The following is an 18,543-nucleotide window of genomic DNA, read 5'->3' as shown; positions in this document are numbered from 1 at the left end:
GGGGTGAAAATAAAATTCAGACGTTTGTCCAAAAAAAGAATAGTGCTTTTCTCGCCATTTTCTGAGACCTGTAATGTTCTCATTTTGTCGGTATCTGGGGCTCAGTGATTGGTTTTTTTTTTGCTTCTGGAGGTGGCGTTTTTAATTATACTATTTTTGCATACATGTGATCGCCTGTTATTGCATTATAATTCAATGTTGTCCAAAAAAATGTAATGTTTTGCGTTTGGATTTTTTTAAATTTCAATGGGGCTAAAGGGGGGTGATTTCAACTTTTAGGTTTTTTTAATTTTTTTTCAAACTTTTTTTATTGATTTTACTAGTTTCTCTAGAGGACTTTATCACTATCATCTGGTCGCTTGTGCTGATTAGAGTGATGCTGCAGTATCGCTCTGATCATCAGAAATGCAGCGTTCCTGTGAGTGCTAACACTCTGTCGGCTCTAAAAGGAAATACGTCATGGTAGTGTCAGGGATCATCAGCTAACCCTGATCTACCATGACGCCCCATGATCATGTCAGGGGGCCGCCTATAGTGGTGGGGAACGGTGTGTTCTCCAAATGGACATTTAAATTGCGGTCATATTTTGACAGCATGATCTAAGTGGTAAACAGGCGCGGATGGATCTCTGATTCACCCGCGCCTCCTAGCCTCACATGTCTGCTGATCAGATCAGCCTACATGTGCGGGGAGTGGGCTCACCGCCGGAGCCCATGGTTACCAGGTGGAGATGACCTAGGATGTATATATCCATCCAAGGTTGTGGGGTTAAAATAATAGACAAGTACTTCATGAAGTCCTCACTTAAGACATTCAACAACAGAGAAGATGATGAGACCGCAAGTGCCGAGACATTACTAACCTTGCTTTCGCCTCCATGTCTGTGTAAGAGTTCGGCTTCACAAAGTGTGTGACGTCTGCGATGTGAACACCAAGCTCGAGATGCCCGCTCTTTAATACCCGGATGGACAGGGCATCATCCACATCCTCACAGCCTATAGGGTCTATGCTGAATACTAAGTGAGTCTCCCGCAAGTCTCTTCGGTCACATTCTTCTGGAGCCACCCGCCATGGGTTCTCTGGACTATTAGTGGGCATTTCTGCAAGCTTATAAAACACGAACATAATAGTCCCAAATAAGACCATGGGAATAACATAATTCCATATTGTATATAACTAAATAGGGCCATTTAGTTTAATGGGAGAAAAACTGACCTGGGCTTCTGAAAAAGGGTTCATGCTAATAGTGTTTTCCACTAAAATAGTTCCAATTTCTGCTTCCAGGTCACCAATACGTCCTAGAGCACGCACAAAGTGTCCATTTGGATAAAGAGAGCTGGATTCCCAGGAATCTATTCTCACCACCACCCTATAAGCCTGAACACAAAAGAATATACATAGGAAATACACAATTATTTCATATGGTCACAGTCATGACTGCACATAAAGCAGGTAGTTCTGCCACAATCTGGGTCTGACAAAACATGAGTGTCTGTATTTTGTGTACCTGTAAAGCCTCTGCCTGTTGGGTGCTGATCCGGATTTTGGGGATTCTGTAGTCCCAGGGAGTTACAAGAACCTTCTGGGCATTTTTGCCCTGAGTTTGTGTTTCTTCTTTAGATGGAAAAGTAGCCACAAAATCCCTCCAATTTCGTTGCAGCACTCCTACAATACGGCCTGAGGATAAAGGAGACAAATGGTAGCAAAAGTTCATGTCCATTGTGTGCTCTGAGCAAATTACCCATGTTCAGTGCACAAAATACATAGACGCTTAGTGATGTCTTCCCCTAATAGTCTCTAATAATATAGCAAGCCTACTCACCAGTCATCATAACCTCGCTCTGTGTATCCACGGCGCGCTCATCCGCCTCGTGCTCACACAGCGCTCCAATTCTCCCCTTCCAGTCACATTTAGGAAGAATTTCCACAGCCACCAGGTCTCCATGGATTGCTCGGTTCCGTGCCTTGTTCCCATGGATCAGGACATCACTTTGTAAATCTAGAACATGAAAACCCCAATTATTATGTGCTGCTGGAGCAAAGAAGGGAATTTTGTTTACTTACCGTAAATTCCTTTTCTTCTAGCTCCTATTGGGAGACCCAGACAATTGGGTGTATAGCTTCTGCCTCCGGAGGCCACACAAAGTATTACACTTTAAAAAGTGTAACCCCTCCCCTCTGCCTATACACCCTCCCGTGCATCACGGGCTCCTCAGTTTTGGTGCAAAAGCAGGAAGGAGGAAACTTATAAATTGGTCTAAGGTAAATTCTATCCGAAGGATGTTCGGAGAACTGAAAACCATGAACCAAAAGAACAATTCAACATGAACAACACGTGTACACAAAAGAACAACAGCCCGAAGGGAACAGGGGCGGGTGCTGGGTCTCCCAATAGGAGCTAGAAGAAAAGGAATTTACGGTAAGTAAACAAAATTCCCTTCTTCTTTGACGCTCCATTGGGAGACCCAGACAATTGGGACGTCTAAAAGCAGTCCCTGGGTGGGTAAAAGAATACCTCGATAAAAAGAGCCGGAAATGACCCCCTCTTACAGGTGGGCAACCGCCGCCTGAAGGACTCGCCTACCTAGACTGGCGTCTGCCGAAGCATAGGTATGCACCTGATAGTGTTTCGTGAAAGTGTGCAGACTAGACCAGGTAGCTGCCTGACGCACCTGCTGAGCCGTAGCCCGGTGCCGCAATGCCCAGGACGCACCCACGGCTCTGGTAGAATGGGCTTTCAGCCCCAAAGGAAGCGGAAGCCCAGAAGAACGGTAGGCTTCCAGAATCGGTTCCTTGATCCACCGAGCCAAGGTTGACTTGGAAGCCTGCGAACCCTTACGCTGGCCAGCGACAAGGACAAAGAGCGCATCTGAACGGCGCAGGGGCGCCGTGCAAGACACGTAGAGCCGGAGTGCTCTCACTAGATCCAAAGAGTGCAAATCCTTTTCACATTGGTGAATTGGATGAGGGCAAAATGAAGGTAAGGAGATATCCTGATTGAGATGAAAAGGGGATACCACCTTAGGGAGAAATTCCGGGACCGGACGCAGAACCTCCTTATCCTGGTGAAAAATCAGGAAGGGGGCTTTGCATGACAGCGCTGCCAGCTCCGACACTCTACGGAGCGATGTAACTGCCACTAGAAATGCCACCTTCTGCGAAAGACGTGATAGAGAGACATCCCGCAGCGGCTCGAAAGGTGGTTTCTGAAGAGCCGTTAGCACCCTGTTAAGGTCCCAGGGTTCCAGCGGACGCTTATAAGGTGGGACTATGTGGCAAACTCCCTGCAGGAACGTGCGGACCTGCGGAAGCCTGGCTAGACGCTTTTGAAAAAATACGGATAGCGCCGATACTTGTCCCTTGAGAGAGCCGAGAGACAAACCCTTGTCCATTCCGGATTGAAGGAATGAAAGAAAAGTGGGTAAGGCAAAGGGCCAGGGCGTAAAACCATTATCAGAGCACCAGGATAAGAAGATCCTCCAAGACCTGTGATAGATCTTGGAGGACGTTGGTTTCCTGGCCTGTCTCATAGTGGCAATGACATCTTGAGATAACCCTGAGGACGCTAGGAGCCAGGACTCAATGGCCACACAGTCAGGTTGAGGGCCGCAGAATTCAGATGGAAAAACGGCCCTAGTGACAGCAAGTCTGGGCGGTCTGGGAGCGCCCACGGTTGACCCACCGTGAGATGCCACAGATCCGGGTACCACGACCGCCTCGGCCAATCTGGGGCGACGAGAATGGCGCGACGACAGTCGGACCTGATTTTGCGCAGCACTCTGGGCAGCATCGCCAGAGGAGGAAATACATAGGGCAGTCGAAACTGCGACCAATCCCGAGGGAAGTCGACCTCCTGTCCCATTTGCGGAGAATGTCCCACTGGAGTGGCCGCAGATGGAATTGCGCGAAGGGCACTGCCTCCATCGCTGCTACCATCTTCCCCAGGAAGTGCATGAGGCGCCTCAAGGGGTGTGACTGACCCCGAAGAAGAGATTGCACCCCTGCCTGCAGCGAAAGCTGTTTGTCCAGCGGTAGCATGACTACTGCTGACTGAGTATGAAACTCCATCCCAAGGTACGTCAGTGATTGGGTCGGTGTCAACTTGGATTTTGGGAAGTTGATGATCCACCCGAACTGCTGGAGAGTCGCCAGAGCGACGGAAAGGCTGTTTTGACACGCCATCTGAGAGGGTGCCCTGACCAGAAGATCGTCTAAGTAGGGAATCACCGAGTGGCCCTGAGAGTGTAGGACCGCCACAACAGATGCCATGACCTTGGTGAACACCCGTGGGGCTGTCGCCAGGCCGAAAGGCAATGCCACGAACTGAAGGTGTTCGTCCCCGATGGCGAAATGCAAAAAGCGTTGATGTTCGGGTGCGATCGGCACATGGAGATAAGCATCCTTGATGTCGATCGATGCTAGGAAGTCTCCTTGTGACATCGAAGCGATGACCGAGCGGAGAGATTCCATCCGAAACCGTCTGGTGCTCACATGTCTGTTGAGCAGTTTGAGGTCCAGAACGGGACGGAACGAGCCGTCCTTCTTTGGCACCACAAACTAGTTGGAGTAAAAGCCGCGACCATGTTCCTGGGGGGGAACAGGGATCACAACTCCTTCTGTCTTCAGAGCGTTCACCGCCTGAAAAAGTGCATCGGCTCGCTCGGGGGGCGGAGAGGTTCTGAAGAAACGAGTCGGGGGACGAGAGCTGAACTCTATCCTGTAATCGTGAGACAGAATGTCTCTCACCCATCGGTCTTGAACATGTGGCCACCAGGCGTCGCAAAGGCGGGAAAGCCTGCCACCGACCGAGGATGCGGTTCGGGGATGCCGAGAGTCATGAGGAGGCCGCCTTGCTTGGAAGCAGTGCCTCCTGCGGCCTTTTGGGGGCGTGACTTGGACCGCCACGCATAGGAGTTCCTCTAGCCTTTCTCCGGCCTGCTGGACGAAGAGGATTGGGGCTTGGCGGAGGGACGAAAGGACCGAAACCTCGATTGTATTTTCCGTTGCTGAGGTCTCTTCGGTTTGGACTGGGGTAAGGAGGAGTCCTTTCCCTTGGATTCCTTAATAATCTCATCCAATCGTTTGCCAAACAAGCGGTCGCCAGAAAACGGCAAACCGGTTAAGAACCTCTTGGAAGCAGAGTCTGCCTTCCATTCGCGCAGCCACATGGCCCTGCGGACTGCCACAGAGTTAGCGGATGCCACCGCTGTACGGCTACCAGAGTCTAGAACTGCGTTCATGGCGTAGGAAGAAAAAGCTGACGCCTGAGAAGTCAAAGACGCAACCTGCGGAGCAGAATTACGTGTGACCGCATTAATCTCAGCCAGACAAGCTGATATAGCTTGGAGTGCCCACACGGCTGCAAAGGCCGGGGCAAAAGACGCGCCCGTGGCTTCATAGATGGATTTCACCAGGAGCTCTATCTGCCTGTCAGTGGCATCCTTTAGCGATGAGCCATCTGCAACCGATACCACAGATCTAGCCGCCAATCTAGAGACTGGAGGATCCACCTTGGGACATTGAGCCCAACCCTTAACTACGTCAGAGGGGAAGGGGTAACGTGTGTCAGTAAGGCGCTTAGTAAAGCGCTTGTCCGGAACCGCTCTGGGCTTCTGGACAGCGTCTCTGAAGTTAGAGTGATCGAAAAACGCACTCCGTGTACGTTTAGGGAACCGAAACTGGTGTTTCTCCTGCTGAGAAGTCGACTCCTCTACAGGTGGCGGCGGGGGAGATATATCTAACACCTGGTTGATGGACAAGATAAGGTCATTTACTATGGCGTCCCCTTCAGGTGTATCAAGATTGAGAGCAATGTCAGGGTCAGAGCCCTGAGCTGCGACGTCCGCCTCGTCCTCCAGAGAGTCCTCAAGCTGGGAACCCGAGCAGCGTGAAGAAGTCGGGGAAGATTCCCAGCGGGCCCGCTTAGCCGGTCTGGGACTGTGGTCCGGGCCGGAGTCCTCCACGTGAGACCTAGGGCCCCCCCTGGGAACGTGCTGCGGCGCGGACAGAGAGGGGCCTGGGGGCGAAGATCCAACAGGGCCCGAGGCCTGTGTAAGGACCGGTCTGGACTGCAAAGCTTCTAGCAGCTTGGCAGACCATTTGTCCATAGATTGAGCCATGGATTGTGAGAGTGACTCAGAGTTTTTCAGCAAAAACTGCAAACTCTGTCCCTGCCGCCTGGACAAGGGGAGCAAGAGGTTCTACCTGAGCCAAGGGGCCCACTAGTGACCGAGGCTCCGGCTGAGCAAGCAAAACAGGGGTTGAGCATTGCTCACAGTGAGGGTAGGTGGAACCCGCAGGTAACTTAGCCGCACAAGAGGTACAGGTCGCAAAATAACCCTGTGCCTTGGCACCCTTGCTCCTTGTGGACGACATGCTGTTGTCTCCTAGGAGAGTGATCACTGAGGGTATATGGGAAAGGGTATACAGCCCGACCGAACAGAAATATATAAAATATATATAGTATCTATTCCGGCACCCTAATGGGACCAGCATCGGGTGACCGGTGTGGCTTACCAACCGCTAAAAAGCGGAGTGTGTGTCCTCCAGATTCCCTGCCTTAGGTCTCCCAGAGCTGCGGAGCTCTTCTCTGATAATCCTCCACCGGCAGAATGCCAGAAAAATGGCTGCCGGAGCTCTCTGGGGAGGAGTGGGGCCGTGGGCGGCGCTAGAAAAGTGCGGGAATCTGGAGTCCCCACAGTGATCAGTGAGGGGGGAGGAAACATACAGGATGCTCCGGCCCTCACAACCAACGTCAGGTCGGCAGTCCCGCCCTTACCCCTGATAGACAGGCCCGGGGGCGGGAGTTTTGCTACTAGGCCGCAATTGAAGCCGGGGACTAAATTTAAGACCGCGGCCGACAAACAGGTGCGGTCGGCGCGGAAGTCCGCCGGCCGTCACAAATAAGCAGCTGCTGCAGCGTCCGGGATGAAGGCGCTCCATGCACATCCCCCATGGGGGTACAGAGTACCTTAGTGATGCAGGGCCCGGTCCCTGAGGATAAATAAACTCCTGTCCGACAGATTCCCACAGGGGCTGCGGAGGGAGCACGGTCCCAGTGAATGGATGACCGCTCAGGATCCCACTTCTCCCAGAGCCGCTAAGGGATGGTGAAGGAGAAGGCATGAGGCTCCAGCCTTTGTACCCACAATGGGTACCTCAACCTTAACAGCACCGCCGACGTAGTGGGGTGAGAAGGGAACATGCCGGGGGCCCCGTGGGGGCCCACTTTTCTTCCAACCGATATAACTAAAATGAGAATGCATGAGTGGATGTGTGCCTCCTTCCACACAAAGCATAAAACTGAGGAGCCCGTGATGCACGGGAGGGTGTATAGGCAGAGGGGAGGGGTTACACTTTTTAAAGTGTAATACTTTGTGTGGCCTCCGGAGGCAGAAGCTATACACCCAATTGTCTGGGTCTCCCAATGGAGCGACAAAGAAATACATTGTAATCTCAATGAAACTCGCATGCCATATGATAGCCTGCGATTCGGAAATTATGGGAGGGTGTAGGAGAACTAAGAAAGAAAAAAAAAAAAGAAAAATGCAAAACAAAACAGCACCCCCCCAACTCGAATCTTTATAATAATAATAATTTTGAAAGGGTTATTCACAAATTCTTAAATGAGTAAAACTGAAGAGCGACTGGAGAAAAAGCAACTTTGCAATTGATCTAATTAAAAATCCTGCTTTCAGGGATTTTTAATGCTATAATTTACTGCTTGTTGCCTAGGTTACCGGCCATCTCTGCAGTGTAACAGCAGTGGCTAGTCTGCAGAGGTGTGCTTACAAGCTCTTTGATATAGAGCCTGCAAGCACTGCTCTGAGGTAAGCTGGATTGCTGGATCCTTTAGTTCTCCCTGTGCTCTTCTGATACTGCAGAGGCAAAGCTGAGCGACCTTGCAGCATTGGAGAGTGCACAGCAGTGCAATAATACTACAAGCCCGAGCTGTCAATCATTTGAGAGCGCATGTAATGGAATACTAAAAGCTGCATTCACATATCCGTGTGATGTGTCAGTATGCTGCCCGTTTCTTTATCGGAAAGCAGAATCCCTTAAGCAATGTATTATGCTATGATCACACACTGCATCTTTTCTTAACCACAAAGATTGTTTGTATTTTTAACGAATAAACGCTTTTGTAATTTTTCACTAACTTGATTCATCCTCTTTCTGTGGTGCTATACTCTTTTTCCTCCTGTTCATTATTAACCACAAAGATGCAGTGTTTTTGCCCCCAAAAAATACACCCGCGGCAAAAACGCATAAAAAAAAGCATGCGTTTTTACCACATTTTGTCCAATGCGTTTTTAAAGTCAAATTTATTGACTGAAAGGGCTCAAAAACGCAGGAAAAAACGTAAAAAGCATTGACATGCTGCATCTTCAAAAACGCAGCCAAGATGGAGCCAAAAAAAGATGCCCAGTGTAGACAGCAAAATAGAAATCTCATAGACTTTGCTGGGCGAAGGAAATGCATGCATTTAGGTGAATCTTTGTGACCTCAAAAATGCACCAAAAACACAGTAAAAGATGCAGTGTGTGAACATAGCCTTATTCTGATCCGATTTTGCAGATCAGAATAGGACATAACTAAAGTAACTCAGATCCGCAATTTTAATGGATTTATGAATAGATCCCTTTAACTCATTGCGTCAATGTGCAGTCTGATAAAACAAAACTCAGGCAGCACTAAAACATCTCACACGGATGTAATCCTTAGGCCCTGTGCGCACTAGAAAATGGAATTTTCTTCAGAAAATTCCACACCCCCTGAAAGATTACCGCACCTGCAGAAAAAAAAAAAAAAAAAAAAAAAAAAAATCGCAGCAAACCGCACCCGAAAATGCGGTTTTACTGCTGATTGCTGTGGTTTTGCCGCAAATTTGTTCCCTGCGGTGTTTTTTTTACCATTATCTATGGCAAAAACCGCAGGTACCTGCGGAAAAGAAGTGACATGCACATTCTTTTTGCTGCAGAAATTCTGCAGCAAAACCTGTAGGGGGAAAAAAACGCAGAGTGCACACCGCTTTTTTATTTACCATAGATTTTGCTGAGGAATGTCAGCAGAAAGGTTATGAACATTTTCTGCAGCAATTCATGCAGCAAAACAGCGGCAAAAAACGCAGCGTGTGCACAAGGCCTTAGGCTGTATTCACATATCCATGTGAAATGTCGGAGTAATGCCTGATTATTTATCGGACAGCACACTGACCCATTAAATTAAATGGATCTATTCAGACATCTGTTAAAATGATGGATTCAAGACTGAGATCTGTGAAACTCAGAGCATGTCCAAATCCGATCCGGTTTAGAATAATACATGCTCTATTTGTCTGTGTGCTTCCGTATAAAAAAATAAAAACAAAACCAAACTAAAAAACAAGCATTCGTTGATGTGTGAATTCCCCTGTGTTATTGCACATGTACTTGCAGATCAGTGCGGATTTATTTCTTCTTCAGTTACCTGTATCTTTTCCGGCTAAACCCTGGAGTCGTACAAATGCTTCCATCTGGGAGCGGTGCTTGTTAACGCTGAGCACACCCTGCGGAGCGAGATTCAGCTTACTACAATGCATCTGCTCCATCCTCTGCCTTCTCTGACCAGTGGCTCGGACTCACCTGCTTATATCTTCCAGACTTGATGCCCGCTTCCAGAACTTGCAGTGGAAGATGTTCCTGGTACTCCTTACCATTACTCTCCCGGCTATCAGCCTCACGTTCGAAAAGGGCCTGTCGAATAGACTCGTAGAGTTCCTGAGCTCCCTTCAGATCTGGCCAGAAGGTTTCCAAGTAATTCTGTTAAAAAAATAAATACATTTGCAAAAGATTTGCTTGGAAGCCATAAATTGAGGGCTCGGCCACAGTACTGTACTTACAGTTAGGTCCAGAAACATTTGGACAGTGACCGAATCTTTGTGATTTCAGCTCTGCATACGGTTATTTTTGCTTTAAAAGGGAACCTGTCACCACTTTTTGGGCGTATAAGCTGCGGCCACCACCACCGGGCTCTTATATACAGCATTCTAACATGCTGTATATAAGAGCCCAGGCCAGGGGTATAACATAAAAAACACTTTATAATACTTACCTAACGGTTGTGCGGTGGTGGGTCTAATGGGCATCTCCGTTCTCCGGTGCTGCCTTTCGGCCATCTTTGTCCTTCTTCTGAAGCCTGTGTGCCTGACACGTCTACGTCATACACACTCGCCGGTCCCGCGCAGGCGAACTACAATACTTTGATCTGCCCTTCTCAGGGCACCGGAGAACGGAGATGCCCATTAGGCCCACTGCACGACCATTAGGTAAGTATTATAAAGTGTTTTTTTATGTTATACCCCCGTCCTCAGCTTTTATATACAGCATGTTAGAATGCTGTATATAAGAGCCCGGTGGTGGTGGCCGCAGCTTATACGCCCAAAAAGTGGTGACAGGTTCCCTTTAAAATAAAACAACTGAGATACAATTGAAATGGAGACTTTCAGGTTTAATTATAGGAGTTGAACAAAAATATCTTGTCACATGTTTAGGAATTGCAGCCATTTTTCTACAAAGCCTCCTCATTTCAGGGGCTCAGAAGTAATTGGACAAATTTACTTTACCAAAAAAAAGAGAATTTTGTTTACTTACCGTAAATTCTTTTTCTTATAGTTCCGTCATGGGAGACCCAGACCATGGGTGTATAGCTACTGCCTCCGGAGGACACACAAAGTTACTACACTCAAAACGTGTAGCTCCTCCCTCCCAGTATATACACCCCCTGCTAGCCAGTCCTAGCCAGTTTAGTGCAAAAGCTGAAGGAGGACATCCACCCACAAGAAGAGAGAGTAAAAACCGGAAGAACCGGAACCTCTGTCTACAACAATAACAGCCGGTGAAGACACCGGAACAAGAAACCTGCCAACAGGCAATAGGGAGGGTGCTGGGTCTCCCATGACGGAACTATAAGAAAAAGAATTTACGGTAAGTAAACAAAATTCTCTTTTTCTTTATCGTTCCTATGGGAGACCCAGACCATGGGACGTTCCAAAGCAGTCCATGGGTGGGAATAAACAGACAACTGAGAAGCAGGCAAAACCTAACTTCACAAATGGGCGACAGACGCCTGAAAGATGCGTCTGCCTAAGCCCGCATCTGCCAAAGCATAAGCATGGCTTGGATAGAGCTTCGAAAAAAGTATGCAGACTAATTCGAGCTGCAGTCTGACAGACCTACTGAGCCGTAGCCTGGAGCCTGAAAGCCCAAAAGGCACCGACAGGTCTGATCAAATGTGCTCTGATCCCCGGCGGGGAAGGCACTTGAGTACACTTGTTGGGCCTCGGAAATGGCCGACCTAAGCCAACGACCCAGGGTCGGCTTAGATGCCGAGAGACCGCTACGCTGACTAGCGGTCAGCACCAGAGAGAGGTGCACTGCCTAATAACGGCGGTGCAAGACACATAGATCCGGAGCGCCCGCACCAGATCCAGGATATGCAACGCTGTCTCAAACGATGAACAGGAGCCGGACAAAAGGAAGGCAGGAAAATTGCCCCGGATAAGGTGGAAGCAGTAACCACCTCAGGGAAAAAAGTCCGGAGTCGGACGGAGACCACCTTGTCTTGATGCAAAAGGCCAAGAAGGGGGTGACTCCGAGAGAGTACAGCTAGAACTCTCTGGCGGGAAATTATAGCCACTAGAAGACTACTTTCTGTGAAAGATGAAACAAAGAAACCTCCCTAAGAGGCGCAAAGGGGGGTTTCCGGGAACCGGGAGGACCGGATTAAGGTCCCAGGGCTCCATAGGCCGCAGGAAAGGCGGAATAATGTGAGATGCGCCCTGAAAGGAGCGCACCGGAGCCAGCCGGACGATACGCCGCTGACACATACTGACAGAGCCGAGACCTGTCCCTTATGAGGGATAGTCCTAGCTGTAAACCGGACTGTGAAAGAGACAGGAGGGTCGGCAAGGCTAAAAAGGTCAAAAGACACTTTGAAGCTCGAGTCATAGCGGAGATGACTTCAGGAAGGATACCAGAAGTCGCCAAGATCCAGGACTCAAGATCTACGCCGTCAATCTGAGAATCCAGAATTCTGACGGAAAAAACGGACCCTTTTGAGAAAAGGTCTGAACGGTCCGGAAGATGCCATGGCAATCCCACGGACAGAAGGAGCAGGTTAGGGTACCAAGCCTGCCTGGGTCAGTCTGGAGAATGAGAATGACCCGACGGCCCCCTTAACTGATCTTGCGCAGGACTCTGGGCAAGAGGTAGAGACGAAGCTGGGATCAAACATGAACCAGTGTGCCTACCGCAATGGACCACGGTTTGCCTTACATAATTCAGTTTTCAGATCATACATATGAAGCAGACCTAAAGATGGCCGCCATTTCCTGTTCTCCACACCTTGATTGGAATGCAAGGAAGGTCCAGATGTAAGAAGACTACCATATAAGGGAAAGACCCACTGGCCAACCTAGAGGACCAACCCACAGATGATGACATCTTAGGCCGGCGTCACACGGTACGATCTATCGTGCGATCGCACCTGCCCCCGTCGTTTGTGCGTCAAGGGCAATTAGTTGCCCGTGGCGAACAAAGTCGTTAACCCCCCGTCACACGCACTTACCTCCCGGACGACGTCGCTGTGGGCGACTATCCTCTTCCTGAAGGGGGAGGGACGTTCGGCGTCACAGCGACGTCACACAGCGGCCGGCCAATAGAAGCGGAGGGACGGAGATGAGCGGGACACGTAACATCCCGCCCACCTCCTTCCTTCCACATTGCCGGCGGGACGCAGGTAAGCTGTGTTCGTCGTTCCCGGGGTGTCACACGGAGCGATGTGTACTGCCTCGGGAACGATGAACAACCCGAGCACAGAAATAGGACCGACAGTTTGAAAATGAACGACGTGTCAACGAGCAACGATAAGGTGATTATTTTTGCTCGTTCACAGTCGTTCGTAGCTGTCACACGCTACGATATGTCAAACGATGCCGGATGTGCGTCACGGAATCCGTGACCCCGACGACATATCGCCCGATGTATCGTAGCATGTGACGCCGCTCTTAGACACGCCCATCAGCATCAACATGGATCTGCCCATTGGCTAACCATGAACTGTCCCACTAAATGGGTATATCCGAACTTGTGTACACCCCTAGCCTATATCAGAAGCTGCATGGTCTTTCTTGTTCTGTTCAGTGCCATCTTTACTGTGATCAAGAAGATATTTCACATAAGACTGTGTCTGATGTGATTTCCTTACGCATGCACTTGATCCACACCAATTAGGCCAGGCAGTAGGCAACAAGTGACCTCTGGTTAAGAGTTCAACCTAACAGTTGAAACTGAGCAGAAAATAAAGCCCTGTACACTTCAGAATTCATCCAGCTGTTTCTGTTTATGGTCACATCATCAATAAACACTAGTGACTCAGAGCCATTGGAAGCCATGCATGCCCGGCCGTCATACTGCCTCCATCATGTTTTACAAAGGATGCGGTGTCCATGAGCCGCTCCAAGCCTTCTCCATACTTTCTGTTTACCGTCATTCTAGTACAGGTTGATCTTAATTTCATCTGTCCACAAAATGCTTTTACAGGACTGAATTGGTTTCTTTATATGCTTGTTGACAAAGTTTAATCTTGCCCTTGTATTATTAAGGCTGATAATGGTTTGCACCTTGGAGTGACCCCTCTGTATTTGCTCTCATGAAGTCTTCTCTTTATGGTACACTTAGATACTGAAAGACCTACTTTCTTGAGTATTTTTCACTTGGGTGGATGTTGTGAAGGGGTTTTCCTTCACTAAGCAAAGGAGTCTGTGATCATTCACCACTATTGTCTTCTTTGGACATCCAGGCCTCTTTGAGGTCCCATGCTCTCTAGTGTGCTCATTTTGTTTTTCAGAATGTACTAAACATTTGATTGGGCCACCCCTAACATTACTACTGATGTTCTGTCTCTCCTCCATTGAGAACTCTTTTGTCCGCGTATTGTGGTTTACAACAACAGCTTCTAAATTCAAATGCCACAACTGGAATCAGCTCCAGACCTTTTAACTACTTAATTGATGATTGATTAATGAGCAAATAGCCCACACAGCTCATTAAAGAGCTTTTGAGATAATCATCGAATTACTTTTGGTTTATTTAAAAAGAGACAGCTACATAATAAAGAACTGTAATTCTTAACCCTTACTCCAATTAGGATGTGAATACCCTCAAATGAAAGCTGAGAATCTGTACTTAAAGCATATATTCATTACATAACTTTATTAAAAATGTTTTGGTAAATAGGTAAAATGCCAAAATGTGTGCCACTGTCCAAATATTTCTGGACCTAACTGTAGTTTACTCTTTTTCACTGTAATTGAAGGATAGAACAGAAATCATGATGACAAAAGAAGTATATATACCAGCTCATACCTTTCATGTTATACTTTCCTTGCCTGCTATATTGTCCTGAGGAAGGGGGCTGTGACCCCTGAAACGCATTGACTTGTATTAGCACATGCATTAAAAACTTGGATTTAATAATTCCTAAGCTTGCATTGGTGATAAGCGCAGCGGTGATACCCGTTTTTACTTCTGAATATTTCATCCTATTTCTTCGGGGCTGCAGCGGTTTCCATCCACGATTATGCGGTTATAGGTGTTGTGATCTTTTCACCTTACTTTATTACCCCTGTTTTTTATCTGGTAAGACTCTATGCGCCTTTTTGTTTCACAGCCTCTGATACCTCGTACTTATAGACTTAGCATTATACGAGGGGCGATCCAAAAGTAATGATAATCGGTTATTTCTATTGCACACAGAAATTAAAATAAAACGTTTTCTTCTCTCTTAGGTACCCAGTAGTCCAGGAAAAAAAAAAATCACTTAAATAGGCCACGATTCCCGGGAGCTACATTCATTTGAATATGAACTGCCGAGGAGTGAACATCAAAATGGAAAAAACGAGCTCAGAGCTGTCATCAAATACCTCTGCTTGAAATGAAGGGAATTTTGTTTACTTACCGTAAATTCCTTTTCTTCTAGCTCCAATTGGGAGACCCAGACAATTGGGTGTATAGCTTCTGCCTCCGGAGGCCACACAAAGTATTACACTTAAAAGTGTAAAGCCCCTCCCCTTCTGCCTATACACCCCCCGTGCCTCACGGGCTCCTCAGTTTTGGTGCAAAAGCAAGAAGGAGGAAAAGTTATAAATTGGTTTAAAGTAAATTCAATCCGAAGAAATTTCGGAGAACTGAAACCATTCAACATGAACAACATGTGTACACAAAGAACAACAGCCCGAAGGGAACAGGGGCGGGTGCTGGGTCTCCCAATTGGAGCTAGAAGAAAAGGAATTTACGGTAAGTAAACAAAATTCCCTTCTTCTTTGTCGCTCCATTGGGAGACCCAGACAATTGGGACGTCCAAAAGCAGTCCCTGGGTGGGTAAAGTAAAACCTCGTAATAGAGCCGTAAAAACGGCCCCTTCCTACAGGTGGGCAACCGCCGCCTGAAGGACTCGCCTACCTAGGCTGGCATCTGCCGAAGCATAGGTATGCACCTGATAGTGTTTCGTGAAAGTGTGCAGGCTCGACCAGGTAGCTGCCTGACACACCTGCTGAGCCGTAGCCTGGTGCCGCAAAGCCCAGGACGCACCCACGGCTCTGGTAGAATGGACCCTCAGCCCTGAGGGAACCGGAAGCTCAGAAGATCGGTAAGCTTTGAGAATTGGTTCCTTGATCCACCGAGCCAGGGTTGATTTGGAAGCCTGTGACCCTTTACGCTGGCCAGCGACAAGGACAAAGAGTGCATCCGAGCGGCGCAGGGGCGCCGTACGAGAAATGTAGAGTCTGAGTGCTCTCACCAGATCTAACAAGTGCAAATCCCTTTCACATTGGTGAACTGGATGAGGACAAAAAGAGGGTAAGGAGATATCCTGATTGAGATGAAAGGGGGATACCACCTTAGGGAGAAATTCCGGAACCGGACGCAGAACCACCTTGTCCTGGTGAAACACCAGGAAAGGGGCTTTGCATGACAGCGCTGCTAGCTCAGACACTCTCCGAAGTGATGTGACTGCTACTAGGAAGGCCACTTTCTGCGAAAGGCGTGAGAGAGAAATGTCCCTCATTGGCTCGAAAGGTGGTTTCTGAAGAGCCATCAGCACCGTGTTCAGATCCCAGGGTTCTAACGGCCGCTTGTAAGGAGGGACTATGTGACAAACCCCCTGCAGGAACGTGCGTACCTGTGGAAGTCTGGCTAGGCGCTTCTGAAAGAACACAGAGAGCGCTGAGACTTGTCCCTTAAGTGAGCCGAGCGACAAACCTTTTTCCAATCCGGATTGAAGGAAGGAAAGAAAAGTGGGCAAGGCAAATGGCCAGGGAGAAAAACCCTGATCAGAGCACCAAGATAAGAATATCCTCCATGTCCTGTGGTAGATCTTGGCGGACGTTGGTTTCCTAGCCTGTCTCATAGTGGCAATGACCTCTTGAGATAACCCTGAAGACGCTAGGATCCAGGACTCAATGGCCACACAGTCAGGTTGAGGGCCGCAGAATTCAGATGGAAAAACGGTCCTTGAGACAGCAAGTCTGGTCGGTCTGGTAGTGCCCACGGTTGGCCCACCGTGAGATGCCACAGATCCGGGTACCACGACCTCCTCGGCCAGTCTGGAGCGACGAGGATGGCGCGGCGGCAGTCAGACCTGATCTTGCGTAACACTCTGGGCAACAGTGCCAGAGGAGGAAACACATAAGGGAGTTAAAACTGCGACCAATCCTGAACTAAGGCGTCTGCCGCCAGAGCTCTGTGATCTTGAGACCGTGCCATGAATGTCGGGACCTTGTTGTTGTGCCGGGACGCCATTAGGTCGACGTCCGGCATCCCCCAGCGGCAACAGATCTCCTGAAACACGTCCGGGTGAAGGGACCATTCCCCTGCGTCCATGCCCTGGCGACTGAGAAAGTCCGCTTCCCGGTTTTCTACGCCCGGGATGTGAACTGCGGATATGGTGGAGGCTGTGGCTTCCACCCATAGCAGAATCCGCCGGACTTCCTGGTAGGCTTGCCGACTGCGTGTTCCGCCTTGGTGGTTGATGTATGCCACCGCTGTGGAGTTGTCCGACTGAATTCGGATCTGCTTGCCTTCCAGCCACGGCTGGAACGCCTTTAGGGCAAGATACACTGCCCTTATCTCCAGAACATTGATCTGAAGGGAGGACTCTGGCTGAGTCCAAGTACCCTGAGCCCTGTGGTGGAGAAAGACCGCTCCCCACCCTGACAGGCTCGCGTCCGTCGTGACCACAGCCCAGGATGGGGGCAGGAAGGATTTCCCCTTCGACAGAGAAGTGGGAAGAAGCCACCACTGAAGGGAAGCCTTGGCTGCCCGAGAAAGGGAGACGTTCCTGTCGAGGGACGTCGACTTCCTGTCCCATTTGCGGAGAATGTCCCATTGAAGTGGACGCAGATGAAACTGCGCAAAAGGAACTGCCTCCATTGCTGCTACCATCTTCCCTAGGAAGTGCATGAGGCGTCTCAAGGGGTGTGACTGGCCTTGAAGGAGAGATTGCACCCCTGTCTGTAGTGAACGCTGTTTGTCCAGCGGAAGCTTCACTATCGCTGAGAGAGTATGAAACTCCATGCCAAGATATGTCAGTGATTGGGCCGGTGTCAGATTTGACTTCGGAAAACTGATGATCCACCCGAAACTCTGGAGAGTCTCCAGAGCAATGTTCAGGCTGTGTTGGCATGCCACTTGAGAGGGTGCCTTGACAAGCAGATCGTCTAAGTAAGGGATCACCGAGTGTCCCTGAGAGTGCAGAACTGCTACTACTGTTGCCATGACCTTGGTGAAGACCCGTGGGGCTGTCGCCAGGCCGAAAGGCAGTGCTACGAACTGAAGGTGTTCGTCCCCTATGGCGAAACGCAGGAAGCGCTGATGCTCTGGAGCAATCGGTACGTGGAGATAAGCATCTTTGATGTCGATTGATGCTAGGAAATCTCCTTGGGACATTGAGGCGATGACGGAGCGGAGCGATTCCATCCGGAACCGCCTGGTTTTTACGTGTTTGTTGAGCAGTTTTAGGTCCAGAACAGGACGGAAGGATCCGTCCTTTTTCGGCACCACGAACAAGTTGGAGTAAAAACCGTGACCCTGTTGCTGAAAAGGAACAGGGATCACCACTCCTTCTGCCTTCAGAGTGCACACTGCCTGAAGAAGAGCATCGGCTCGCTCGGGGGGCGGAGATGTTCTGAAGAATCGAGTCGGAGGACGAGAGCTGAACTCTATCCTGTAACCGTGAGACAGAATGTCTCTCACCCAACGGTCTTTTACCTGTGGCAGCCAGGCGCCGCAAAAGCGGGAAAGCCTGCCACCGACCGAGGATGCGGTGTGAGGAGGCCGAAAGTCATGAGGAGGCCGCTTTGGGAGCGGTTCCCCCGGCGGTCTTTTTTGGACGTGACTTAGACCGCCATGAATCGGAGTTCCTCTGATCCTTCTGAGGCCTTTTGGACGAGGAGAATTGAGACCTGCCCGCGGACCGAAAGGACCGAAACCTCGATTGTACCTTCCG

At 49.2% G+C, this 18,543-nt stretch overlaps 1 protein-coding gene across 3 annotated transcripts in view; it reads right to left on the bottom strand.

Moving 5' to 3' along the window:
• Positions 1–18,543, bottom strand: part of DIS3L (DIS3 like exosome 3'-5' exoribonuclease) — a 142,169-nt gene that overhangs the window by 83,878 nt on the left and 39,748 nt on the right. For all 3 annotated transcript variants that reach the window (XR_012753070.1, XM_075346046.1, XM_075346047.1), the window contains 6 exons: positions 9,624–9,800; positions 9,469–9,547; positions 1,823–1,999; positions 1,508–1,677; positions 1,216–1,377; positions 863–1,107 (listed from right to left, as the gene is read on the bottom strand). Coding sequence is in view for 2 of the 3 variants with exons in the window: in XM_075346046.1 (XP_075202161.1) it covers positions 863–1,107; positions 1,216–1,377; positions 1,508–1,677; positions 1,823–1,999; positions 9,469–9,547; positions 9,624–9,800 (1,010 nt within the window). In the remaining variant the exon portion in view is untranslated. The remainder of the gene's footprint in view (positions 1–862; positions 1,108–1,215; positions 1,378–1,507; positions 1,678–1,822; positions 2,000–9,468; positions 9,548–9,623; positions 9,801–18,543) is intronic.

This window comes from Anomaloglossus baeobatrachus, chromosome 4 (genome assembly GCF_048569485.1).
Source record: "Anomaloglossus baeobatrachus isolate aAnoBae1 chromosome 4, aAnoBae1.hap1, whole genome shotgun sequence".
Taxonomy (NCBI): Eukaryota; Metazoa; Chordata; class Amphibia; order Anura; family Aromobatidae; genus Anomaloglossus; species Anomaloglossus baeobatrachus.
This window is presented reverse-complemented; position numbering and strand designations above follow the sequence as displayed.